At 47.5% G+C, this 27861-nt stretch overlaps 1 protein-coding gene across 5 annotated transcripts in view; it reads left to right on the forward strand.

Annotated features, from left to right (window-relative positions):
* The window catches only part of PALM2AKAP2 (PALM2 and AKAP2 fusion), a 307652-nt gene that overhangs the window by 74800 nt on the left and 204991 nt on the right, over nt 1-27861 (forward strand). For all 5 annotated transcript variants that reach the window (XM_037036072.1, XM_037036074.1, XM_037036075.1 and 2 more), the window contains exon 3: nt 5647-5777. In XM_037036072.1, coding sequence (XP_036891967.1) covers nt 5647-5777 — 131 coding nt within the window. The remainder of the gene's footprint in view (nt 1-5646; nt 5778-27861) is intronic.

The following is a 27861-nucleotide window of genomic DNA, read 5'->3' on the forward strand; positions in this document are numbered from 1 at the left end:
TTATATGTAAAGCACTTAAAACAGTAAGAGTTCTGTAACAATTATTTTCATCATCACCCAACACCATGGCTTCAGGTGTCATTTACATGTTGATGACTCCCAAATTGGTGTCTCCAGGCCCAGCAGCCCCTGAACTCCAAGCTCTTGTCTCCACCTGATCTCCTGACATGTCCACTTAGACGGATGTCACTGCCATTTATTAGCCTCTCACACTTAACATGCCCCGATGGGAAGTTTTGATTTTCTAGCCCTTGTTCTTCCTCTAATCTTCCCAAACTCCATTTGATGATATCACCCTCCACCTTTTGCTTAAATGGCATAGATATACATCACCTTCAATCCCACCCTCTTCCCCATCCTGGTATTCCGTGTTATCACATCCTGCTGACTCTACCTTTGCAGTACATCCCCATACCTTCCATTCCCTCCGACTCCTCTATTCCAAGCGAACATACTGTCACCTGAATGATGTGATGCAGTCCTGTCATGTGTACTTTGTAAGTCTGCCCCTCATGACCTGTTTTCTTCCATTGCACTCAAAACAAATGCCAAATTCCTTAACAAGACTATAGGATCCTATGCGGTTTGACCCCTGCCTTCCTCTCCATCTTCAACTGTTCCATGCCTCCTGATCCAGCCCCACTCATTCTGGTTTAGCCATCAGAGGTTTCTCTCTGGTCCGCAAACGCACTGCTCTCTCCCATTTCTGGGCTATTGCATTTGCCAGTCTGTCCGCCAGGAATACCCTACCCTGGATCTCAGATCTCAGTTCAAATGTTCACATACTCAGAGAGACCTTTCCCACCTACAGTGTCCTCCTTTGGTCCCTATTTGTCACATCATCCTGCCTACCTCCTGCCATGCCTGTATCGTAGTCTGAAGTTGTTTTTCATCCTTGCGTATTGGGACAAAGGCTCTGGGAGGGCAGGGACTTGCCTGTCCTCGAGTGGTGTCTTCAGGACCTGGCAGAGAGCCTGGCACGTAGGGACTGGATGGGGGCACTGCTGCACCTGAGATGGGGGTACAGGAAGACAAACAGGTTTGCAAGAGGATGAGGAGTACCTTTTTGGGTTAGTGTGTTTGGCTGGCCAATGGGAAAGCTTATGCGTTCTTCTGACATTTGGACAGTCACAGGTCCTCGTGCTATGTGTACTCAACGTGTGGTTCTCAGACCCGCAGCATCACCTGCAGCAGCACCTGGGAGCTTCTTAAGATTCAGATTCCCAGGCCCTGCTCCGGACTTCCAGAATCGGCGGCTGTGGGGGTGGGGCTCTGGAGTCAGTTTCTTCTTGAGCTCTCCTGAGGATCCATAGGCACCCTGCCATTTGAGGCTCTGTTCTCGTTTTGAATGACAAAGCCGGACAGGCCCCGCAGAGCGAGGGCCAGATGCACTTCAGGAGCTCTCTCCGTCTGCTTTTCAGGAACCCCCGTCAAGGCTCCGTCTGCGCGCTGCCGGCTCTCCGTCTGCTCCTTCCTTGTCTCCACTCTTCACAGTTGCATCCACTTGACAAATGCGAAGTTTCGACAGTTCCTAGCACCTGTAGGCTCTGATACATTTTTGATGTGTGTTATTTGGACAATAAGAGCGTTAAAAAAAACCTTTCTCTTTTTAGTTTCCACTCTGCCGAGCTCTGCTTGCCACCTAATTCTGAGACACTCGGGCAGCCGGTAAAATCCGGAACAGAGAGGGCAGCAGGTGCTTTGATGGGGGTGTGTGATCAGAATGCCCACGTGCGTCATCTCAGGTCTCAGCTCAAACGTTCAAGTACTCAGAGAGACCTTCCCGCGCAGCCGGCCGTCAGAGACGCCTCGAGGGAGACTGGGGCACGCTGAGGAAGCGTTTGGAGGAAGATGCATTTGACTTGGTTTCCCCTGACAGTATTACTCTGGAGCCAGGTGCAAACATCCAGTCTGCTTTAGTTTGGGTGATGTCAGAACATCTACATGAAACAGTCTTCCCTGAGAGCAGGCCTACTGTCTTGTTCTGTTAGACCCTCTTTTCCTGGGTCTAGCTGTGGGGGATGTTTGAGTGATGTCACTGCTGTATCCAGAGAAAGGACGGATCTGGGGGCACATGGGCTTCCTGTATTCGTGGTCACAAGTTACTTTTGTCACAGGTACAGACTAATGGCCGGGGCTGACTCAGCCTGAATGAGGGGGTTAGGCCCTTCCCGGGGTGGACAGTGGAGGAGAGCAGAGGCAGCGTTCCCAAGGGCAGCGTTTTCTTGCCTTTCAAGAAGCCCTGGCCTCAGAACATCCCTGGTTGGGCACAGGAAGCCAGGACTGTCCGTGGCTGCCTTTTCGGTGACCAAGGTCATCAGTATACCTGTCTCCCGGGTTCTAATAAGGTGTTTACCTTCTATGGATTGAACGACATCACCGTGAAACATTTCAGCACAGAAAGCACTCTGACAGTATGACATTCCCCCCACCCCAAGTAATTAGAGGGAAAGAAATTGGAGAACTTTTCAGTTTACCCATTTAATTTATTCTTTGGGTGAATGAGGACTAGCTCCAGCCTTCGAGGAGCCGGGAGTCTAGGGTGAGGAAGATCTAAAAAGAAATAATTTGAGGACAGTAGGGAAGTGCTCTAGAGCAACAGTCCCCAACCATTTTGGCACCGGGAACGCGTTTCGTGGAAGACAGTTTTTCCACAGACTGGAGGGGAAGCAGGGTGGGGGTGCGGGGACAGGAGGTGGAGTTCAGCCGGCAACGCCAGCAAAGCCTCGCTTGCTCATCCTTCACTCACCTCCTGCTGTGCAGCCTGGTCCCTAACAGGCCACACACCGGTCCCAGTCCACAGCCTGAGGGTTGGGGTGCCCAGCTCTAGAGTAAGTTCTCCGCCGAAGGAGACAGAGCAGAGAGCCCCCGACCCTGCCAGCCAAAGCGGAAGAAGGCTTCTCGGGTGGCATTTTACCTGCACTTTGTCAGGTGAAAGTGGGAGAGGCCAAGGGGACAGGGTGAACGACCGTAGTAAACATTTCTCTAGTACTGTCCACGGGCCCAGAGCTTTCCGTGTATGAACTCATTTAATCCTCATAACAAGCCCACAGTGGGCGCTGTTGTGTCCATTTCACAGATGAGGAAGCTAAGGCTCCGTGAGGCTGAGGAGCCTGTCCAGGTCACACAGCCAAGTAAGTGGCAGAGCGGCACCAGACTCCAGGCTGTTAAGGAGATGAGAGTGTGTTCAGTCTGCGGGATTTTGAGTAGCTTGAGTAGGGAACAGTGGTACTGAATATTTTTTTCTTCTGTATTCCGGTTAGCAAGACCCACCAGTTTATCCCATCCATTCCCATTTTCCCATGGACAGTGACAAAGCCTCAGAGAGTGTAGTCATTGCTTGGGCTGTCATAATAAATACCATAGACTAGGTGGCTTAAGCCACAGAAATTTATTTTCTCTTAAATCTGGAGGCTAGAAGCCCAGGATTGAGGCATCAGCAGGGTTAGTTTCCACTAATGCTGTCTGCTTGGCTTGCCGATGGCTATCTTCCTTGGCAGTCTTTATGGTCTCCTTTCTGTGCAGTCTGTGTCTTGACCCCCTCTTCTTGTAAGGACACCAGTCATATTGGGTTAGGGCACTTCCCAATGACCTCATTTAACCTGAAAGGCCCTCTTTCCAAATATAGTTACATTCTCGGGTAGTAGGGGTTCAGACTTCAGTCTGTGAATGTTGGGAGGGGCACTCAATTCAGCCCATAAGTGAAAGCAACACTTTATAAAGTAAAGTGAACAAATTATAAAGTAAACAAATTATACTGTGGGTTTCTGTGCGTGCTTTTATATTATTTAAAACGCTCTGTAAATTTTAAGTACTTTTTTTATACTTTCCAACTATTTATATATAATACACTTACAGGTAATATGTTGCCAGTGAGTGAGGGGTAACTGAGCATATTGGAGTGAGGGGTCGGTTCCTGTCAGCACTCACTTTAGCAGTGCAGTTAGGAATGCCTTCCATGCAAACAGACTCGGGTCTATAATTAATGGGAAGCTGCAGGTCAAGTCCTATAAACATGCTTCTCTATGCACTCTTAAGAGTAACCAAACAGGTCTCTACCCACAATGACTTATGACTAAAAACAAGAATGACACCAGTGAACACCATAGCCACCTGGACACCACACTGACCAAGCATTGCTAACAGAAGGTCCCGCTGCAGGTGACGGGTTCCCAGCCATCAGAACTTGCTCATTCATGTGTGTCAGCGGGGTCCCCACAGTGCTGAAGGGCTGCCGGACTCCTTCGCAAGATAGGGAATCAGGACCATCAGTGAATTCCACTTCACTATTACTAACTATTAGTAATTAATTGTTAGGGACTCATTTTACAGGTCTATGATAGGTAGCCCTTAATCCCATGTACCTCCGGAATTGTGTATGTTTTGCTTATAAGAGCAATAGAAAGGAAACTGTAGTGAGTGTGAATTTTGTTCACTACCTTAGAGACACACCCCACTCTCTCATTTCTGTGAATGATATTAATTGGCTCCGAGCCATGCATGACCTGCCTCTTAGTCTTTAAGAGGGCTCCCTTTCCTTTCCCCTTGCTCACCCTGCCTGCGGAGGTTAAATAAGATTCTGATGGAGGCGCTGGAGGGGAGCCAGAGAGCTCAGTATTGCTGCGTGTTGACTGGCCTCTGAGCCGTCACGCCCGCCATTGCTGGGAAGGGCTGGTCATGTGCCCTGCTTCCGGCAGACCTGGCCCTGCATCCTCACAGTGGCCCATCCCCATGACCCCCCTCCCGCGCACTGGGACACTCAGCCCTCGTGCCCAGCATCCAGCCTCTGCAGATACCCAGAAGCCACCGCCTGCGAGCTAGGGTCCATGGAAGGAATGGAAACCCAAATCACAAATTATTTTACCTACTTTCTTCGTCTTGCTCTTCATTTTAGGGAGTTTCAACATAACTTTTTCTTGAGCTATTTTCATCTCCCTTCTCAAAGCAGTCGTCACTCTGTCCCAACAACTGACCAAAACACAAAAACCATTTCCTTTCACTCTGAGATAGACCAGGATGCTGGCCCAGCTGGGCAGCCTGACTTCAACACCACCTGGGACCCGGCCGAGGATGGTGGTGGTCATGAGGGAGGTTTTAAGAAGAGCTGTGGGCACAGATTGGTCTTTTGAAAAGAAGACTTTGAGACGGACTGAATGTTAGGCGATCTTAGGAAATGTTATTATGCGACTGTAGCTGCACAGAAGAATGTCCTTTTTTAAAAAAAGAAATTCATACTGAAATATGTATGCGTGAAATATCGTGTTTTGTTATTTATTATGTGTTGGTGAAAAAGTGTATGAGAAAATGTGGCAAAATGTTTATAATTGTTACATCTAAATGAGATTACCTGGGCATTCATTATACAGTTTCCTCCACCTTTCTGTATGTGTTCAAACTTTTTTTGTAGTAGAAAATGTAGAATAAACCCCTCTCCAGGGACTGGGCAGGAAGAAAGCAGGGAGCCAAGTTGGCGCGGAGGGGAAGGCAGCGGTTTGGGGTCGTGCTGTGGAGGGGGTCGTACTGTGGAGGGGGTCGTACTGTGGAGGGGCCCAGCTGCCGAGGGGCCCAGCAGAGGCTCTGAGAATGGAGCGGAGGCTGTGGGCCGAAAGGGGTGACGCGGTCTGTTCTCTTCTTTCATTCCCACAGTCCAAAGTGCTTCGGGAAAAATGGCTGCTGCAGGGTATACCTGCTGGAACTGCCGAAGAGGAGGAAGCCAGGAGGCGGCAGTCTGAAGAGGATGAATTCAGAGTCAAACAACTCGAAGATAACATTCAGAGGTAGGTGGTTCCCCGCCCAGCAGCCCCCAGGTTGCTTCACCGTGCAGTAACCACTACCATCCTCTAGGGGGCCTTGCTCAACGCAGTCACCCTTTTTCCAGAGATTCAGAATTACCTGCCTAAACAGAGTACATCAATACCATTTCAGCTTTTCCAGAGACTCCAGAATTATTACTCTGAGTATAGCTATTGTATTGGGCTGTCCTACAGTTCAGCGATGTCTGCAGGGACCAGTGAGATGTTGTACGCAGCTTGCCCCTTCACTAATTGCCCCTTTTTGAGTTTTCTATCAGCTTTTGTCTTTTTCCTCCTTGGGCTCAGGCTGCCAGCTATCAGTGCTGCCGCACAGAGGGGCTGTTTTCAGTGCTGCAGTTGACGGATTTCGTGTAGGGAACTTGTAAGCAAGGGTCTTTGGATTGAAGCAAAGAGGGCAGGAGCGCTGAACGAGGGCACCCGTGGGTTAGGTATGATGTGCCTTCACTCCAAAAACTCACCATGTGTGTCTACTTTCCCTGCTCAGAGGGCGAGGTGCCCCCTCTGTGGTCCTCAGCCAGGTTCCGAACACTTCAGTCTGGGAGACCAGGCCTTCCCCTGGCCACGGGCTGACCAGGCTCACACAGGAGCAACTACGTAGGCAGCCACCACAGGTCCCAGGACACCTAGCCAGAGACACGAGGTGGCGGAGGAAGGTGGTGGAAGGCTTTGGAACCAACTCTTCTCCTCCACCCCATGTCACCAAATTTGGCCTGAACCCTCACCCTGGAGAGCTGCATCTTTCTCCTGGGGTTATGAGCTCTTTTAAGCCACAGAGGGCAGTAGCTACCTTGCTACGGCCGTTTGTACCCCAGAGTGAATGATGACTGGGGGGGGGCCCAGCAGTGCCGCCAAAGGGGAAGTGCCCTGAGACCCATGTCCCTCCTTTGCTTGGGCTCTGATGTGCCGTAAAGAGCTCTCGGGGCAGCTGGGTTAAACTTTGCTACATACAGGGGCGGGGAAAAGTAGGCGTATAATTATTCATATGGAAAATAATACAGTAATAAATAATAATACAAGAATAAACCCTGTTTTGTGTACTTAGAATTGTAAACCTACATTCAACCACCCTGTGTGTGTGTGTGTGTGTGTGTGTGTGTGTGTGGTACTGGGAGAAGAACATGTGAATGCTGTAAATACTGGCATAAGCTTGTGAGGACAAGGTACCTCCAGAAGCCCAGGCAGGGAAAGGACTCCCTGTTAGAAGCCCAGAAGATGTGAGGGTGAGAAGCAGGATGAAGAGTCCTGAGCTTTGGGGGTTCCTTCTTCTCAGGAGTGGCTCGGCTTAGGCAGGATGAGGAAGCCGAGGACTATTGGAAATATTGACAGTAAACTGGAAAGGAAAAGGCAGTTCTAAGGAATGGTTTTATAGGAGGTTTGTTTTTAAGTCTCATAGTGACAGGTCCATGGTGCTTTCTGCTGCAGTGACAGTTGACACGCTATAGGATCTCTTTGTCTTTACTCATGTTAAAAGTGACAGTTTTTTTCCTGGCCCTTCCTTACTAGCTTTACATAATCATAACAGATGGGTCTGGTGCAAAGTAGATGCTCCATAGGTGTGTGCCGAATGAAAGGCTTGGGGTGGGTGTGCTGTGCTTTGGGGAGCCCCTCCCTGGCGGAGCAAGCCCGGGGGGGTTACCCTCCAGTCCCACTTGGAAAAATCCTAGGGGCCAGGCGGCCTGGGCACAGTCTGTTTACAGCAAGAACCATGGGTCAGGTTTGGGGTGGGGCAGCACTGTGTGTGTAGAGGTAAAATTCAGAATCTGATCTTTATATAATAAGAATCTGGAAACTGTCTACAAGATCAGATGCAGCTGAACCGCTAAATAAAGAAATTCTAAAGGAAACCTTGAAGCACAACATTAATTTGTAAGTCTTTAGATTTTGGTCCACTGGTCTAAGTTCCTCCCCAGCGACAAATTAGGTTCTCTTAAAGAGATATATGAACTCGTCAAACTATAAAGTACTTCAGTGCAATTGTACCTGGAGGTATTTTAGTCCCTGTCGGCAAACCAGGAGTAACACAAAGAACCTGAAGGAGCAGGAGAGGAGAGAGAATAGTACCCAAAGAACAGGGAGGTTGCCTACAAGGAAAATTAAGGGAAATTTGGGTCATTTCGTTTAAAACAGGGAAAGATAATAGCAGCCTAACTCAGGACTTTGCGTGTATATAGGATGTAGGTCACGCTTTAACTTTTTGTGTCTGGGCCATTCTGGATACGATAAAGACTTCAAATAAAGCATGAGAATTAGATTTATGTCTATTTCCCTAGATATCTTTAAGATGAAAAAACATAACCACCTTTCTAATTCTGATTAGAAAATTCTCTATAGTGTCAGTAGCCACACAAGAAGTTTCGGGTTTACAGAGAAGTTTTCTTCCAAAACGACAATTGTAAATTGTTAGCAGTTTGGAACTGAGAATGTTGTCTCTCTTCCTAAAGTATTATATACAGTGCATAGATCTGGAGGTCAGCTCACAAAAAGGGAGGGACAGAGGGAACGGAGGGAATATGGAAACAGACTATTCAATTCTGGGCATGACAGTCATCTGAGATGCTTTTAATATACAGATTTCCAGGTCCCTATTCCAGGAACTTTGGATTCAGTGACCCAGGTGGGGAGCCCGGTAATTTATGTTTTTTAATGAGTGCTCCATGTAAGTCGTTTGCATGGTCAGGCTCACAAACAATTGCTTTAAGTGGAAAAAAGAATAGATCACAACATGAAATGTCATTTTAGTGCCTAGAAACCCCCAACAGAAGCGGGAAATTAATAGTGTTTATAAGAAACTTGATTTCACACAAACAGATAAAAAACGACCTTGATCCTTGATTTTAGGTTGATTCGAAGCCTCAGTGCTTTGACTCAAGGAAATTTGAAGGCTGTGTGGGTCTCTTGTAGGTGGGAACCCAGCTCTCTGTCTGGTGTGGAGCCCCCGTCTCTCTGCCACAGGCCCCACTGTGATGCGCAGCCCCGTTGGAACCTGATCAGAAACACCTTGGTGTACCAGACTAAAAATTACACAGGTCAGGAAAGCAGATACTTTCTACAAGGCCAGAAAATTCCACCATTTTTCAAAGATTCCTGGCTGAAATTCAGAGCACTATAGCCCTAGAGTGATGACCTCGAGCTGGCGGGAAGAGAACAGGTGATCACAGTGGATGAGCAGGTGGTTATTCCTTGGCTCAGCTTTTCCTGGGACAGTGGCATCAGGATGGTGAAGTCTATTGATTACACTCCTGGCCTGCTAGAAACCAGAAGTATCATAATCTAAAAAAAGTTCGAAGTGTTGAAAGCAACATCTGCACACAGATATCTTTCAAATTTTTTCTTTTTTAAAACGTTGGAATATCACATCTTCTGTATACGCTTTATTTCCCCTTGGGGTACCACGTTGAGAAAGCCCAAAGAATGGGCTTTCTGGTTCAGGCCCTTGTCCATGCCCTTGTCCACACGGTGTGTGATGGGTGCCTGGGGGCGCTGCACACGAATCTCACATGGGTGCTTTTGGAGATTTGAGGCAGTTACAGCCACGCTAGCCCTGTCTACGTCGCATCTGCTCCAGTCAAGTCCTGTCATTTGCATTGTGATTTTACCACGTAAGATTCTCTTTCTAATGCCATGAGGTTTTTTTATTCAAGTGTTTGAAATACAGTGTTCTTAACATCCTTGATTATGAGAGAAATAGAGGTAAAATTTGCTCCCTGACTTGGAATTACCCCAGCGAAGCTGAGTACCCTCGTGGAGTAGTAAATGGAAATGGAATGAGCTGTTCCAAAGCCAGGATGCTAATTCTAGCTGTGCGGAAATTTCGCTCTGTGACTTTGGGCAAGTGTCTCCTTGTCCCTGGTTTTCTCATCTATTCCGTGAGAGTTCTCTCGGGATTTTCCCCCCTTCTGGTATTCTGAGATCCTCTGATTTGGGAGGTTGGCTTGAGATCCCTCTTCCGAACACAGGTACCTGTGCAGAGAAATGTCACTGTTGTGGAAGGAAGTGGTTTTGGAGACAGGCCAGCATCGAGGAAAGAGGTTCAGTTCTCAGGAAACAAAAGCCCCGTGTGTAACTGACTCATCCCAGATGTGACTAATTCTGCTGAACCGCTGTCAGTTCTAAAATATGTCACGTCGCCTAGTCATTGAATAAAATATTGAAGTCCCAGCTGCAAAGCCAGAGAGGGCAACTTTTTAAAAGAAAATTCAAGATGCGAGTGGGCTGGTTCATTTCTGCTTCTGATTTAAGATTCTCTGAGTGCCTCTGGTGGTCTCTGATGGATACCAGAATTCATTTAATTTCCCACATTCTTAAGTCTTAGAGCAGAAGACTGGCAAAATCAAGCAAAAGCAGGCGTGTGTTGTATTATTGGATTCTGGCAACCAAGAGGACAGTCCCCCACAAATAACAGACCTAGAAAAGGCAACCACAGAAATGTATTGTAATCACAACGCACACTTGCATGGGACTTAGCATGTTCTTCCTGCTTGCTATCTTTAACCCCACGATGCCCTGTTCTTCCTCAGCAGGGAGTGGAATGCCCCACATTGGCATTCCATCTCTGTGCCCTCCCAGACTGTGCCCCGCCCTACACAGCCACATTCGGCAACCCAGCTCTGTTCTCTTCCCCATTCTTTGTGTTTCACTAAAATAAATTATACATACTATGAACCATATAGTGACATAGTGTCATCACTATATCATCTAATATTTATTGGTCTTTTACTCTGTTCTGGGTACTCACTTGGGTTTTCGGCTCTCGTTAAAATTCATTAAGTTTCTCATTTGATCCTCATAATACTCTCAGGAAGTAGCAGTGACGATGATGATGCCCATAATACAGTTGGAAGAACTGAGACTTAGGAGGTAAAGTAGAATAACATGCTGCCCGGAATGACCCCTTTAATATACATGAGACAATGAGTATTTGAACTCAGCTCTGCCTGATTCCGAAGCACATCACCAAAAATCTCAACGAAGGTTATTTGAAGTTAAAAGTGTCTGAGACGCGTATGTTCAGTGAAGTCACACTAAGGCTCACCTCACAGGGACTATAGGTGGGTGGGCAGTAATGTGCGTCTCCCTCCTCTGCCCCCACAAGTGCTCTTCCAGGAAGCAGAGTAGCAAAAGTGCAAGGGCCTGGGCTTGGAGCCACGGAGAGTGGTCATCCTGACTGATGAGGCTGCCCCCTTCAGGTTCTCTCAGGAAGTACAGGCCCATTTCAGGCTTAGTTGCTTTGTGTCTCCAAAGCCCTTTGCTGTTGAGTCCACTTTCTTGGCTGTGTATGCACAGCCTAAATCTCTGTTGGAAACAGTGTGTGATTATGTAAAGGGCTTCTAGCATAGCATACTGATTAGGAACCTGGGCCTTAGAGTCTGACCTTGGTCTGAGTCCTAGTTCCGCATTTACGAGTTGTTTGATCTTGGACAACCCATGTACCCTCCCTGGACTGAGTTCCTCACCTGTACACTGGGGTTAGCAATGAAGTGTTGTTGTGACGTGTGGACATCATGAAATTTGTGAAGTGACAAGTACAGGAGGCTGCTGGCAGGTAAGAGCATTGCTCCTGTTACTGTTTTCTCCTCCGTTTGTCTGAAGCAGGGTTTCTCAGTAGCATCACTATTGACATTTGGGGCCAGGTCATTTTGTTGTTGTTGTTGTTGTTGTGGGGAGCTGTTGTGTGCTTTGCAGGATATTTAGCAGCATCCCTGGCCTCTGCCCAGTTGGTGCAGCACCTCCTCCCCTGCCCCTAGTCAAGACAATCAAAAATGTGTCCAAGCATTGCTAAAGATCTCCTGGGGGAATAGCCCTGAGTTGAGAATCACTAGGCTCCAAAGCCTAGAGTGACAGGTGCTGACACTAAGATAAACATAACCCATCAAGTAGGTTAGGGATATAGAACCCTAAAAAGATTTATGAAGAAAACAGTAATGATTCTCGGAGCAGAATGACAAAGTGTTTCAGTTACTTGGAAATATGGGCCTTCTCTTAAGCACTGAGCCATGAAAGTTGGTTCTGAGTTGTTGCTTTTTTTAAAAAGGCTGCATCCAACGCCTCACTGATTTTGCGAAGGCAGTGATTTTATGACAGCTCATAAAACTGTAGACTCAGGTACGCGTAACTGAGGTGTTATCTGGATCAACTCCTATTTGACACTCAATTTTGCAATAAACCCAGAGAGTGGGAAGCAATAAGCAGTCTCTTCCCGGAGGCTGAAAGGAACCGGGAACTCACGCCCTCTCAGAGTAACACCCAAGTCCGCACTGGAACAGCTCTCGTTATTATCAAAGGTCCTCCTTTGGGACGAAAATTATGTTCTGTGCAATTTCCATGGGCTCCGAGGCTCCTAGCCTGCCTTCCTGAGATCACACAGAGAAGTCACTCTTTGCAGACTCTGAGATCTGAATGCTGGCGGCCTGTGGTCAGCTTGGGAAGCGGAGACAGGTGCGGGAGGGAGCACTCCGCACTTGCTCTCACGCTTGTCAACGTTGCCTGTGTGTTTCTTCAGGGCGGTAGTGGGAGAGCCCCCTGCCAGACGCTTCCCACGCTTTTTGCCTTACTCTCTATAACTGCCTCATTATTGGTCAGGTAAACTGGGTTTAAAGGGCCCAGAACTATGCAAATAGTGGGAGATTTCCACTGAGACCACATAAGAGCCACCTTTGAGGAATGCTTACATTTCCTAGCACTTAATCATTCTGATTAAAAGAACTGTGCAAAGTCAACTCTCTTGGCAGCTGGACCCAGGCTTTTTGGCTTATATTGCCATCCCTCAAGTTTTCTGTCTACAAAAAGCTTTGAAAGTAGGGTTTTGGGGGGGGGTTGCCCCTGTAGCTTGTAACATGGTCACTTCTAATTCTTCTAAATTCTCACTGGACCAAAAACATCAAGGCTCCTGTTGATATTTTCTTGCACAGTCTTCACCCATTGTGCTTTCTGAAGGCATTGAATGGTCCCTTGGGTCTTTCCCAGTGAGAACAGCCTTTGATCTTAGAGCAGGGGGTTCTTGCCAGCAAGTCTGGGGGTTGTGGTCCAGTGACCAGGAGGACTTGACGGGGAGCAGAGGTGCTTAGGCAGGCTGCCCTGACACCTCCATTACTAGGGCACAAAAAGAAGTGCCCCGTGTGTTCTCCCACACTAAAAGCAACTCCTGTCATCATGGATTCTTTGAATCTCTCACCCCAGGTATGAGTCCTAACAGTGGGAATTTTAGGCCAGGTGAGTAGAGAGTGAGACACAGCAATAGATGGGTTAGGTTTAGGTTACATTTGTTAGGAGGGATTTACCTACATCCTATTTGCCCCTCCCTTTTCTTTGAGACACTGTTTTAGCACATTTGGAGGACATGCTCAGTTATCTTTGCTAAATGAAGACTTAAGGTTTGTTATGCTCACAGATTCTGAGTCAGGAATTTGAGCAGAGAGCAGCAGGAATGGCTTGTCTCTGCCCCACAGCACATGGGGCCTCAGCTGGGAAGACACAGGTGGCTGGGGCTGACTGCAGGGGCTGGGAGCTGGGACCAGCTGGAGGCTTCATCCTTGCGTGTCCAGGGCCTGAGCCTGTGGTGTCTCAAAGGCTAGGACTAATGTCTAGGGCATGTTCCCATGGCTCCTCCATGGACTTGACCTTCTCACTGAACTGCAGCTGGGCTCTGACAAGGAGCAACTCCAGGGAGAGTGTCTGGGGAGCATTTCCAGAGACCCATGTGGAAGTCACAAGACTTCTTCTGTCCCTGCTGCTGGAGGTCTCGGTAGTATCACTTCTGCTGTGTCTCACTGCTTTCAACTAACCCACTAAGGCAACTCAGATTCGAGGAGAGGGAAATTAAATTTTCCCTCTTGATGGGAATGGTAGGGTCACACTGCAGAAGGGCATATGGGATGGAAGATATTTTCGCAGCCAGATTTGGAAAACATAGTCTGCCTCAGAGCCTATGTTGTTTGGCACGTATTTGAAAACTAGCCTTTATTATTACATATGTTTGTTTGAATGTCTCTTTTATTATGTTGTTGTTTCCTCTTTATTTCTATTCATCTTAAAATCTGTTTTGATGCAGTTAAAATAAAAGGATTAAGAAATGGAAGCCTAGCCCTGGCTGGTGTAGCTCAGTGGACTGAGCGCAGGCCTGTGAACCAGAGTACCACGGTTCGATTCCCAGTCAGGGCACATGCCTGGGTTGCAGGCCAGTTCCCAGTAGGGGACACATGAGAGGCAACCACACATTGACATTTCTCTCCCCTTCTCCTTCCCTTCCCCTCTAAAGATAAATAAATAAAATCTTAAAAAAAAGAAAAAAGAAATGGAGGCCTAAGTGTGACTTAAAANTAGCTCAGTGGACTGAGCGCAGGCCTGTGAACCAGAGTACCACGGTTCGATTCCCAGTCAGGGCACATGCCTGGGTTGCAGGCCAGTTCCCAGCAGGGGACACACGAGAGGCAACCATACATTGATATTTCTCTCCCTTTCTCCTTCCCTTCCCCTCTAAAGATAAATAAATAAAATCTTAAAAAAAAAAGAAATGGAGGCCTAAGTGTGACTTAAAAGCCACATGTGATGTGAGGAGACCACTGTGCCTCCTGCTGGCAGAAAGTATCTCCTGCCTCGCAGCCTGGCCTGCTGATCTCCTTTGAGACAGGATCTCTTTTAGAATAATACCCACTCCAGGGGTCCTGGAGTCTTGCGTTTGTTTCTCCCATGCAGAAAGGCAAAGGGGAAAAGGTGAATCATATCTGAATGCTGCCAGTGCACGGACAATATCTGTGAGGGTTCAGGGACACTCCTGCCAGCATAGACTGTCACCCCAGTCTGGGTGCCTGGGGGAGGGGACTTCAAGGACTGCCATACTACGTGGCATGAGGGCTGCGACCTTCACCACATTCTGGGTGAGAGGACAGGATGTCTCTAAACACCAGTGGCATTCAAGGCCGCTGGAGGGCCTCATGGCCCCTCTGTGCAAATTAGAAAATGCAGCGTCACACGGGGCTGCTGCTTGGAAAGCCCCCTGGCTGGAATCCAACTGGTTCGTTCCTTCAGCCAGCATCCTGGGGGCAGAAATAAGCTTCACAAGCTTATACAGTGGTCCTGTGCCCGTCTGGGTTCACAGTGACCTTGTTCTTGTTTGGCCATTAAGATATTCCTCATTTTACCCTGGCTGGTGTGGCTCAGTGGATTGAGTGCTGGCCTGCAAACCAAAGAGTCGCCGGTTCAATTCTCAGTCAGGGCACGTGCCTGGGTTGCAGGCCAGGACCCCAATAGGGGGCATGTGAGAGGCAACCACATATTGATGTTTCTTTCCCTCTCTTTCTCCTTCCCTTCCCCTCTGTCTAAAAATGAATAAAGTCTTTGAAAAGAAAAGATAGTCCCAATTTCCTCCATTCTTACCTAATCTCAGGTAAAGGCAAAAGAGATGGAGATGAAGCTTTTTTCAGTCCACAGGGAAGCTCAGACAAGTAATCCAACCGTAAAAGGGTGGGAAAGCTCCTATTAGCAGAGTCCAAAAGGGTCTGTGAGAACATATACAGGGGAGGGGAACTAGGATTAGGGAGTGCAGGTGAGACTCCCCGGGAAGGTGGTGTTTGAGGGGAATGTGTTTTTCTCCTCCTAGGCAAATGTCTTCTCTTTACATTTCACTGCATTCCTTTCCATTATATTCTGGTTGTTCCGGTTGGGATGCCAATTCTGTAAGAGCAAGGCCTTTATTGGTCGCTCACCATGTTCATCTCTTCAGGCTGCTGTAACACACGACCTTAGCCCAAGTGGCTTGGAACGTCAGAAATTTATTCTCTCACAGTTCTGGTGGCCAGATGTTCAAAATCAAGGTGTCAGAGGGCTGTGCTCCCTCCGAAGGCTCTGGGGGAGAACACTTCCCTGCCTCTCCCAGCTCCGGGTGGCTCCAGGCCTCCTTGACGTGGGACCACACAACTCTAGTCCCTTCCTCTGTCTTCATAGGGCCTCTCCTCTTCCCCGTGTGACTTCCCCTCTTCTGTTTCCTATAAGGACATTTGCCACTGGGTTTAGGACCCAACCAGATAATGCTGGACAATCTCATTTCGAAATCCTTACATCTGCAAAGACCCCCTTTTCCAAATGAGGTCACATTCAGAGGTTCCAGGGGTACAGCTGGGCATATCTTTGGGAGGTCACCATTCAGCACACTGCACCCACTGCATGTGCCCCGAGAGCCTAGAATGCTGCCCGGTGCCTGCTAGGTTGCTCAATAAATACTTTTTAATTTAACTGATCGGCACCAGCCTTAGGTCATCCACAGGATTGTCATGAGGTTCCAAACCAACATTTACATCTAGAGATAGTGTAGGGCTGTAGTTACAGGCATGAACATCAGCAACCCTTGCTGAGTTCAATCAAGTCCAGGGTCTCCACTTCCTGCCTGTGTAAATCTTAGGCAAGTTCCTTCATCCTCTCTCTGCTTCAGTTTCCTCTTCTACATAAAGGAAGACAATAATAATGAGATCAACTTTATTGGGTAGCGGTGATGATTACATTAATGATTTAATTAATGTATGCAAATTAGAACTGTCTAGGGCTTGATGCCTAATAAATTTCAGTGTTTATCATAAAAATAGAAGAGTGGTGAGACAATGTGTAATATACAAGTCACCCCCAATTGTTTGATTTTACAAGGCTCTCTCTCTCCTTTCAGAAACAGCTGGGAGGATGTTTTAAGCTTAGCATTCCGTTTCAGAAGTCAGCTCCAGCTGGACAGAAGAGTCCAGTGGTGACTTTGGAAGCCTCAGCCCTCCCACTGCGAGGTCCAGGCAGGGTGGGGGCCTGGGGCTCGGAGCACTGTGCTGAGTGCTGAGTGCCTGCTGCCTCACGGGCAGGGGAGTGTCTGTACCCAGGGCAGCTGCCCCTCGCAGCTTCCCTCCTATGATCAGCTTATGTCTGTTACCCAGGAGGCCCTCAGCAGGGATTCCAGGGCTTCCCAGGACCCATCAGCTAAAGTAGAGGATGAAGAAGAACAAATCCACGGGTAGACAAAGTAGGACAGGATGATTGATGGACTTGAGAAGAATCTAGACCACTAGTGGGGCCGGCTGGGTTGAATAGGGTGAGAGGCTGGAATTACCTCGGGGGGGTATTTTTTTTTCAAAGTAACTTTATGCTTTTCAGTGCTTATTTTAAAAAATCATCTGGGCTGTCTGAGGGATGCCATGCTCAGTTGCTTAGGGGACTGGCTCTGTTAGAGGAAAATGGCCAAACCCAGTGCTGGTCAGAGCGTGATCCTCACGCTATTTCCAACCAGACAACTGTTTGCTCCCCATCTGTGACAACGTAAGGACAGAAGCTGTCAATTAGGTGTTTAGAAAATTTAATAACAATTTGACATCACCACGACAACCCAGTGGGTGATCAGTGGACCTGCCTTATTGAAGAGACCAGTGGGGGTGTGGTCACCTCCAGTGGTGAGTTGCCTGTGTCACAAGACAAGTACCAGTACAACTCCTAGTGTAAGACAAGCCCTAGTCTGCCGTGAGTGGGGAGCAAACCCCAGTCCTTCCTTCCCACAGAGAGCTTGAGAAGCATACTGCAAGCCAAATGCCTGTGTGTTTGAATGCCGTCATTGCCATCTCTTATACCATTCATCTTTAGATCTAGAAAAAACAGCTTGGAGAGTCCTCCAGGGGTGTCCAACCTTTTGGTATCTCTGGGCCACACATTAAATACACAAACACCAACAGAAGCTGAGGAGCAAGAAAAGGTTTTAGGTAAATTTATGACTTTATGTTGGGCCACATTCATAGCCATCCTGGGCTGCATGCAGCCTGTGGGCCATGGACTGGACACCCCTTCTTAAGCTAAGCCCCTTCCCATACTTCTTACCTTAAAGGTGAAGACCCTGGGGCTGGGGCTAGGGCTGGGGCTGGGGCAGACCATGGGCTCTCAGAATGAGCCAGCCAGTGATCTTCCTGGAACTAACTCCAGGTCTCCGGTGCTCTTTCAGAGTGGCCATTCCTTTCTTGTAGCTAATGCAAAAGCAATTGCAGCCCCCGACAAGGAATCACACACTCCAAATGAATGCCCAAGGTTGATACGGTTTCCTCGGGAACAGCTCTTTCATAGACAACCCTGGCCTCCCCTATGCAGTAATCTGCTGTTGCTGGGGTCTTCCGCTCCATGAAGCAAAGGCCAGGACTCTTTAAGACACTGATGTTTTAACATTAGCTACACACACACACACACACACACACACACACAGTTATCTTGGTTTTGACCTTGGGAAAATCAGTGAATGTCCCAGCTGAATCTGTAAATAGGAACAAGAATAAGATTGCGCTCCCCGGGGACATGCTAAGGATTTTTATCAGGTGACAAAAGGAAGCCCAGAGGAATGTTTTAGTCTGGGAAAGCGGAAGTAAAATTTGGCTCTTCATTCTGTACGACTCTCCCTGGTTAGAAATCATCTAAGAGCAGCTGGTTTGTTCGGCCCTCGGCCTTCGGGCAGGGCTACACTTCCAGCATTTCAGAGCGATGCACGTTTCTCCGGTTTGTAAGAAAGGGAGGGAGGGTCTGCAGTTGAGTGGCCTTTCTGTGGATAGCACTGTCATGCCAGGACAATGTTAATGGGGTCAGGCAGGGAGGAAGTGAGGCTTTTTCAGGGCACGGTCCCTACTGGTGGAAAGTCAGAGGGACATCCTCGAATCTCAAGGGTGGCGGCATTCCCATCCCGAGCGTGTCCTGTGTCTAGGGTAGTCATGCAGCTCTGATGAAGAGTGTTGTGAAGATGCTCCTCCGACTTCCCTTCAAGTGATATAATTTCTTTGATGTAATGCATTGGCTTTCACATGTCTTAGTGTTTTCCCACTGTGCTTCACTTAGTACTTAGCCCAAGTACTTTTTGGAACTCCTGGATCTGAATCCAATGCTAGATGCAGAAGTCCAGTAACAGGAAATGTGGATTTTCCACAAGGCTTAAGTAGCCATCACTCAACCTTTCAGCAGGGCAGAGAGGCACCAACCTGGCACCTGCTGTGGGAGGCGGGGGTGGTATGGGGTGAAGAGCCAGCATGCTCACTGGATTCGAATCTTTAACTTGTGGCCTTCAACTGGTTACTTAGTAATCGTGCCTCAGCTTCCTTATCTGTAAAGTGGAACTATTCACGGTGCATACTTAGGGGACTGTCGTGAGGATCGTGAGTTAATGCATGTAAATGCTCAAAACAGTGTCTGACGGTGATGATGGTTGGTGTTTACCTCCCCCTGACCCAAAGCCTATGTTTGCTTCAAGCAAATGGAATGATTCTCTGACCAAATTTTTTCAATATCCCTTTATTAGAAGGGGGTTTGATCTAATTCTGGGTTATGTTCTAATGCACGTTCACTTTATTCACTATAAAATAAGTGTAGATATAGAGTTGCTTTTTCTTTAGTGGAAGATTGGCAATGATCTCTTCTCTCCCTTTTAGAGATGACCTTTGTCCCTCACGGTGCTCATCTCACCAGGATTTCACTGCACTTGCTACCTGCGCATTCAGTAAGATTAGGGCTGTGGCCCTTACTGTTTAGGTTAAATGTTCCTTAATCATTGGAGTATAGGAGTTTGCACTAAAATAAATAATAGGTAATCATGATGATTGATAATAGGGTAAAGATAATTTTCCTAACTGTCCCTATTTGTGATCCCCTCTGTTCTCTGAGGAGAATTAATATGAACACATCTTTTTAAAAGAGAATTTGAACCAAAAGGTCCCATAAGCAGTGGTATCCTTCTTCCTTTGCAGAAGTTATACCCTTTACAGCTGCCCCAAGTAATAGCAACATCAAGATCAACCTCCCAGTACTTCAAGTACAACTTCACTATGCGCACACATATACACACTCCCATTCTCCTTGGTTTTCCTTTGTACCACTGTCCAGATGAGGAAACATCTCAAAAGTCTCTGCCTTAGCTGTTGGAAGGCACTTTTTTCAGAGGGCTAAATTCATGGTTTTATATAGATATAGACCCCAGCCTAGTTTATGTTTCCATTCCTAAATGCAACGGGTGATGGGCGTTCACCTTATTAGGACATACCCAACATTACTTGTTGACTTGTTGTACCATTTTAAAGCCAATATAGAGATTAAAAATTAAAACTTTTGATGAAAAGAAGACAATACTTTGTGAAGATCCTAGTTATGGGTAGCTGACTTTGGAACACCCCTTGTTATAAAGTGTTCTTCCCACCCTCCGACGAACTCCACTGACTCCCTACCTCTTCTTCACTCACTGTCCTCCGTGCTCAGCATTTCCACCTCCTCACCCCCCATTCATGCTCCTACATGCCCTCGGACCCTGCACTGGCCAAGTCACCAGTGACCATTTAGCAGCTAAGTGTGGTGGAGACATATTAATCCTCACCTGAGCCGACTGTTAGCATAAGCCAAGACTGCTGAATGCTTCCTCTGTCCTGACAGATCCTCCCTCCCTGGTTGACTTGAGAATAGCCTTGATTTTCCACCTCCTCTCCGCCCTGTCCCTCCATCCTTGAAATGTTCGTTCTTTGAGGTTCTTGTCTTCATGCTCGTCTTTCTTCTTACACTCTCTCAAAGTAAGAGTACCCTTTTTCTTGGCTTCTGAAATACAAACATAATTTTATCCCTGTTTTTTCTCCAGAGCCACCCATATAACCAATGGCCTCCTGGCTATATCTGTTTGGATCTCACCCAAATGCCTAAAACTCAACATGTCAGAAATTGAATTCACTACTTTCTCTAATGTATTCCCTCTCTTTGTTTCTTAATGTCACTGAAGAGCCTCACAGTGGGCCCAGTTGCCCAAGTCTGAAACCAGGCATCATTCTTGAATCCACTCCCTTTTTCAATCCCTTTTCTGTTCAGTAGGTATATATCAAAAGTATTTCTAGAATTCTTCCACTCTTTTCCATTCCCATTGCCACGATGCTAGTTCAGAGTGTCACTGTCTTTTGTGTGGACTGTGCAGTAGCCTCTTATCCAGTCTCCTTTCCTCTAGCATTGTGTCCTTCTTACCCAAACTCTACCTAGCCACCAGAAATATCTCTCAAAATCTACATTTCATGATGTCACTCTTCATCTTGAAAACCTTTACCCATTCCCCTTGGACTATAGATAAAGTCTAAGCTCCTCATATGGCTTAGAGAGCCACTTACATGACTTTTCTTGCTTCTCTGGCCTTCTCTCCCATAATTGCCCCCTCCTCCCTTTGCTGGCCACCCCAGTCACTACCTGCAGTTCCCTGGAGGTATCATGTTCTCTCTGTCAAGTTCTTTGTACCACGTGTCCCATCTGCCAGGAACACTCTTCACCTCCCCTGTATTTGACTAACTCCCACTGATCCTTCACACCTCAGTTTAAATACCCCAAGACCTGAACACTGGCTTAACATCCCCCAGGGTCATCTTTAACCTAGAACTTGCTGTATTATAGCACACAGGAGTCTGTTTTCTCTCTGTGTCGTCCCCCAGCCTCAGCTTCCTGGAGGCCAAGAGAGTATGGGATTCATTTTTGTTTTTCTGGATCCTACCACACTGCTCGGCACAAAAGGCTTTTATATGTATTTGCTGGAAGGAGGAAGAAAAGAAAGAAAGCACAGGTGACACACCCTTTGAGTATAAGTGTAAGATTTCTGTCTGCATAGGTATTTCCAACTGAAAGTTTAGCCTTTGTCTCCATTCATTTGATTGACATGTAATCATGACATGAACGCGTGGAAGGAAATTATTTTTTTGGCACTGCTTTTATTTACCCAGAAGTATGGACAAGTACTGCTAGGAACAAACATTCATGCTCACAACTAATTGCTCTGAAGTGGTTGATATAATATTCATTTGGAACAAGATTATTAAATAGATATTCGTGGAGCATTATGCATAGCAGTGGGCAAGGTGTGGGAGTTACGGAAAAGGGGCCAAAGTCTTCTCCTTGCTCTTATGGATCTAACAGTCTAGGTTCCTGATGGATGGAATAGCACATGACAGGTGCTGAGAGATGTCCTACCTGTTCTCAAGGTGGCAGAAGTTCGTAGAAAGGAATGATCATTGAGGACTGAGGATTGGGCTTTTACCCCAGTGGGATTTGACCAAGATGAATCTTTCTAGAATGTATTTATTCATTCAATAAAATGCTTGTGATGGAGACCATGAACTAGGTTAGAGATATGGAGATCAAAATAACACAATCACTACTCTCAAGAGACCTGTCATCCACTCAGTTATGATGGGAGACAACTCTTCTGAGTCCTGTAGCTTTAGGTCTTCAGAGATCCCCTGAAACTTCTGGACTTACATTTTTATTGCTCATGATTCTCATCATTTGATAGTAGAAGATCCCCTTCCAAGAATTATTTCTTACCACCAAGAGAGAGTTCAACTTTGACCTCAGATAGCACATCATGGTCCCAATTCAGAACTTTGATAACTGCATTTTTTAAAGCAGTGATGGTTCCACTTCTAAAAACTGCAAGATACTAGGTCAATTTTAATATGCCCTGGTGGATTACAAGGAGATTCTAGGCTCATGGGAAGCGCACTGTGAAGGCTGTGTTGGGATGTGAGCTGCGTGGCTGTCACTGAGATGGAGCCAATACGTATGGATGTCATCAGACAGAACCAGACTGGAAAATGGGGGCCTTTCCTTCACCCCAGTGAGGGCGTGGCCCCTTCAGCTTCAAATCAGATCCCCGTGCCAGTGCTGGACATTTCTTACCGGGTAATACAATCATTAGGGGACGGGCCACACGCACGTTGGAATGTGGCTACACTGGCACTGTCAGTGGGTCGTCATGGACGCCCCATCTGGACCAAGGTCATTGGCTCTTCATGGCTCAGCTGCCTGCTGTAAACAGCTGAAGGGGTCTGGCTCCATTTGGATGTTGTCACTGTCTGGCATGCTGTCTCTCCCAGGGAAGGGAGGGAAGGCGCAGAAATGGGGAGGACAGTAAACAGTTGATTGCTGCTCTCACACAGTCACTTTCTTCATCAGGAGCAACGGTCCAGATGTGGGATGGTCCTTCTGCACAGGCCCTGCGGCCTCTTTGAAGACAGAACGAGCACAGACCTAACTGTAGATGCAGCTCTGAAGAAAAGACCAGAATAGCAGTTTGCAACTAGATCATAGAGAGCTTTGAGTGCCAAGCAGAGGGACTTAGAATTTATCCTAGAGGCCGAGGAGCATGACTAAAAGTTTCAGAGTAGGGGAGTTATAATAAACCCAGGGATGAAGTTAGGATGCTGGTTCAGTGCCCCACACAGAGAGAGCAGGAAGTAGAGAAGTCAAAGGGAGCCAGGGAACCAACTGAGCAGGTGGCCAGTTTAGATTGCATTAGGCAGAGTGGGGAAAGATGCTCTACCGACAGAGGGTGGTGGATCAGGACACTAGAGAGCAAATGAGACAGATAACTCACCAAGCCCAAGATCCGGCCTGGGCCAGAGAAAGCAGCAGGCGGGAGTTGTCCGGGGCTCTGGATAGTTCCCAGGGAGAGGCATTGCTACACTGTGGGGAAAAAAAAACGTTTAACCTTGGAATGAGTTCTGGACCTGCTCAGCTGTGTCTTTGTTGTTGTTTTTAAAATCTCAGCAGTGTCTTGGGCCTGAATAGAGTCCTTCCTTGAATGGGGGGCTCTTCCTCCCCCAGAGTTCTGAAAGGCTGAGCAGGGACTTAAAAGAGATGGAGTGGAAAGATTACTTTCTTCGGCATCAACCCACCTTGGTCTGAAATCTCAGCTCTGTCCCTCATTAACTGCATGGGACCTAGGGCAAGCCATGTGATCCATCTGTAAAGTGGACTTAGTAGGATGTATCTCCTTTGGCTGTTGTGAGGCTTAACTTAGTCAATATATGCAAAGCATCTAAGCAATGCCTCACACACAATGGGTTCCCTGCCTGTCAGCGTCCTTTTGTCTTTCTCTCCCTGCAGCAGCAGAGAGTTTGCCTTCCGTGGATTTGTTTCTCTCCAGCCAGAGGCAGAGCCTCCATGGGAGGAGGAGATCAGAATAGTAACATCCTTTCATTACATAGCCAATTCAGCTGTCCCTCAGTTTACATAGCACTGGGCGCCTAAAAGGCTGTGTAGGAAACCATCATTTTAATGCAGTAAAGTAGCTGGATACTCCGGGAAGCCCTGCTTGTGGGCCGGTGAGATATGCTATCATCGAAATCTTTTATATGTGCTGACTCTGTCAAGTTCAATTCATTTAAAGGTAGAAGACAACTACGAGCTTATTTAGCTCCACAGCTACTCCTTAGCTACCCCTCAGAGTAGAAGTATCCCCCGCCTCATAACAGGGCCTGTCTCCCCCCAGACACTTATAATGCCCTTGGCCCTGACTGGACTGGGAAATCCAAGGATGCATGGGGCCAATTCACTCTGGGGGGATCTCCCTGTCCAAGAGGGAGCACAGCTATCCCCTTACCCTGGCCAAGATGAGAGGAGAACATGGCAGAGCAAACCACACACACAGGTGCAAGCCCCGGCTCAGTCTCACAGACGCCCAGGGTCTACTTCGGGCTGGGGTTCCTGAAATGACAAAGGCCCAGCCTCTGCACTTGGAACCTCACAGTCTTCATGAACCTCTTCTTGTGCTTGACCTTGTAAGCCAAAGGTCACTCCTGGCCCTTGTTATTGAGTTTCTTACGGGAAGGACCAGGGCCACCCACACACACACATGCTGGAGAAGTGTGCTGAGCCAGACTCAGGGAGGGAGGAGGCTTTGCAGCAACATGACCCTCAGAGCCTCTGCTACTTTGCAGAAACTAGAAGAGCCGCGGGTCGTGGGGTCCATGTCAGCCCAGTAACCGACCTTCAGTGGTAGGGTGGACATGTGTGTTGGGAGGAGCTGGCCATACTGGACCCAGGACCCCTGGTTGAGTTGTTCATAATTGACCTTTTGAGACATCTACTTAATCCATTAATAATATCTTATATCATATGGCTCCTATAAAAGCAATGGTCTCAAGGAAGATGGTACCAATACTCCCAGCCGTTGCTTCCTGAAGCCTCCAACCTCTGGGTCTTCTCATCCAGTTTCTCTCCCTGGTGTAGAGCATGTAACAGGTTAGGGTACGTGGCTTGGCTGGAGATTTCTGCAGCCAGCACTAGGTACAAGTGCACCGTCCCAAGAACGCAGGATGAAGCATTCAGAGGTAGGCACATTTTAACCTTGATATACTAAGCTTTCTCTGCTGAAGTAACTACACGGTATCTGCAGAACAGCAGCAGGTTCCTCTCAGGTGCTTTACCTGAATTCCCAGACAGACCGCCCCAGTTGGTGGAATATGACTGCACCTGCCACTAGGTGGCCCCCTGTGTGTGCATAAGCCTCTTCCACACTGAGAACTGGAATTGGACTTTCTGGATTTTCTTTATGCGCACACACACACACACACACAATTTTCCATCATTCTTGGAGCCAATAGTCAATTATTTAATTTTCCTTTTACCATTCAAATGATGGGACTTATTTGAATTTCTGGATAATTTGTTTAGCATAAAAATCTGTAGGTGTTCCTTAAATTTTGTGGGCCACAAACCATATGATTAAGAAGCTGAATTTGAATTTATTCTATCAAAAGGTATGTTTGGGTTTGTCTTGTAAAGTATTACATGTGTTGTTTAGCAGAATTGCCTTTATATTCAATTTTTTTTAAAAAATCACTACAAGAGAAAGGAAGAACAAACACTTTGAATAATATTTATGCCACAGCAGGCAGCAGTATGAGAGATTTTAAATATTGACTCAGTCTCCATAGCTTTGAATTAGCTCTTCCATATACATTATTACAACCATCCTATAGGCAAGGAAACAGACTAAGAAAAGGAAGGGGTTTACGCAGGATTTCAGCCAGGAACAGCAGGCCTCCAGACCTCCAGGTCCCAGCTGGTGTGCGCTGCCTCCCACTGCCTGTCTCTGGTCGCAACCACCAGGACAGGCTTGGCAGAAATCAGATTGTGGGCGTCAGGAAAGGTATTTGGGTTCTGACTTCTCTTTTTCCCTTCCTCTCAATGTTCTTATCTGCAGTATAGGAAACAAAAAACCCAAACCCTAATTGCTGCGAAGGACTTTGTGAGCTCTCCAGCATTACACAAGTGCCTGCTGTTCTCAGTATTGGGATCATTTGGGTTTTGTGGGAATGTGGGAACTCTCGTATCATATGTGCCCAGGCGGCTTGTGGTCCTTCACTGTTCACACAGAAGCATCGGGTGCCTCTGAGTGAGACCTCCCATGCCGAGGTGCCGGTGCTATTTTCGCTGCAGAGCTGGTCTGCCTGAACTCTCTGTTGCGGTGAGGAGTTGCCATGAGGTTTCCCTGTGCTTTCAGCAGGTAATTCTCCCTTAGCCTCGGGACCCAGAAATAAGAGACAGCTGTGGGACAACTTCAGGGGTGGGACTGCAGCTGGATAGGGCGATGGCCACGCCAATTCTGTGCAAGCCAAACCACCAAGAAGAGGTGGATCTCTTTTAAGGATTATGATTTTGGAACACAACATACTACTATTTCTGTGTCCCCGCATTCCCATTTCTAACGGCCAGTCTGATCGTGTCTTGAGAGAGGTCTTCAGTTAAAAGCACAAGTCTCTGGGTGAACTGCGAAGGACATTCTTCTCTGGGCCTGATGTGAGCTCCCTTTTGCCTTGCTCCTGGTCGCCTCTAGTTTGACTTAGTTTCTGTCCTAGGCTCTGACCCCTGCATCTGAATCATTTTGTATCTGAGGATTCTTATTGGTGGGCTCTTGGAATAAGGAAAATGCTATTTTCCTTCTGGATTTGAACGCCCGGGAATAGACATCATTCTTGTTCGACTTCTCAAAACACTAAGCTGTTGTAAATCAGAATCGGTGTTTTTAAGTCTATGAAGTTCATCAGAGAGAACTTTGTAACTTTACTTTTAGTTCCTAAAGTTTTGGCCTCAAATGTCCATAATTAATGTAGTGAGTGTCACTTTTTTACCCTCTGCAGGGCCTCACAGTAGGACATTGGCTCACTCGGCTGCCTTAAGCCTGGTTTCCCGGAGCTCAGGGCAGGGGGGCTCAAATTCCAAGGTCACTCCGTCCCTCCCTGGCCAGTGTCCAGGCCACCAGGGCCAGGCATGAGCCAGAGCGAGGCGATGGAGCTTCTGCCTCAAAGCCATGCACCACTGAAGAGGCCCTCACCAGGCCTTCTTGCCAAATGTCTGTATTGCACAGTAACAGAGAAAAATGACAGGGAGAGGCCAGAGGGTCCTGAGAAGGTGCCAAGGAAAAACCAACAGTGCAGGACCACCCGGCACCTACAGGCCATGTGGGGTCTCAAAGAGGACGCAGGGTTCTGTGTGGACTCAGCCCCTGACTGGAAGCAGGAGACGAAAACATAGTGTCTGCCCAGACTCCACCAGGATCCCTTCACCGGTTTCTCCAAGGCCTTTCCTGCCGCATCCACGTGAGGGCAGTGACAGAGCTCACAGGCTAAGGGCTCCTTTTCCTTGTTGAAGCTCCTGGATCTGAGACAAGTTCAATCCTTGAAACATTTTGAATTAGGGCCTCCATGTTCAAATCCACATCCTGGCCAACACTTGACCGTGGGCCAGCGGTTTTTTTAACCTTTTTCATCTCATGACACACACAGACCAATTACTGCAATGCTGCAGCAAGCAGACAAGTATACTTTTTGCCGGTCTGACTGAAAAATAGGTATACTTTTGATTCATTCACACTCGATGGCTATTTTGTGTTGGCTGTAGTCATTTTTTTAGTTAACAATCTAAGAGAAAAGACGTCAGCGCACCCAGTTAAATAGTCAGCTACTGAACGTTTGAAAAATTATTGCGGTGCAGCGATTGGAAACTGCTGCCCTAGGCCGCTAGAGGGAGCAGAAATGGCTGGCTTCAGCCGTGTCTCCTCCCTTTCCCCGAGAAACAGAGCCCTCGGTGCCTCTACAAACCCGGCAATGGCAGGGAAGTGGTCCAGAGAGAGGCAGGCAGGAGGAAAAGCCGAAGGTCTCGCGGACCCCATACTGATCGTAGCCACCAGGCCAGCTCAGTCTACTTTTGCGTATGGTTTCACAATTTCATGTTGCCTTTTTTTCCTCAGTCCAGCCTGTGGGACCAC

This window comes from Sturnira hondurensis, unplaced genomic scaffold (assembly GCF_014824575.4).
Source record: "Sturnira hondurensis isolate 20B ecotype Veracruz unplaced genomic scaffold, ASM1482457v3 Scaffold0022566, whole genome shotgun sequence".
Classification (NCBI taxonomy): domain Eukaryota; kingdom Metazoa; phylum Chordata; class Mammalia; order Chiroptera; family Phyllostomidae; genus Sturnira; species Sturnira hondurensis.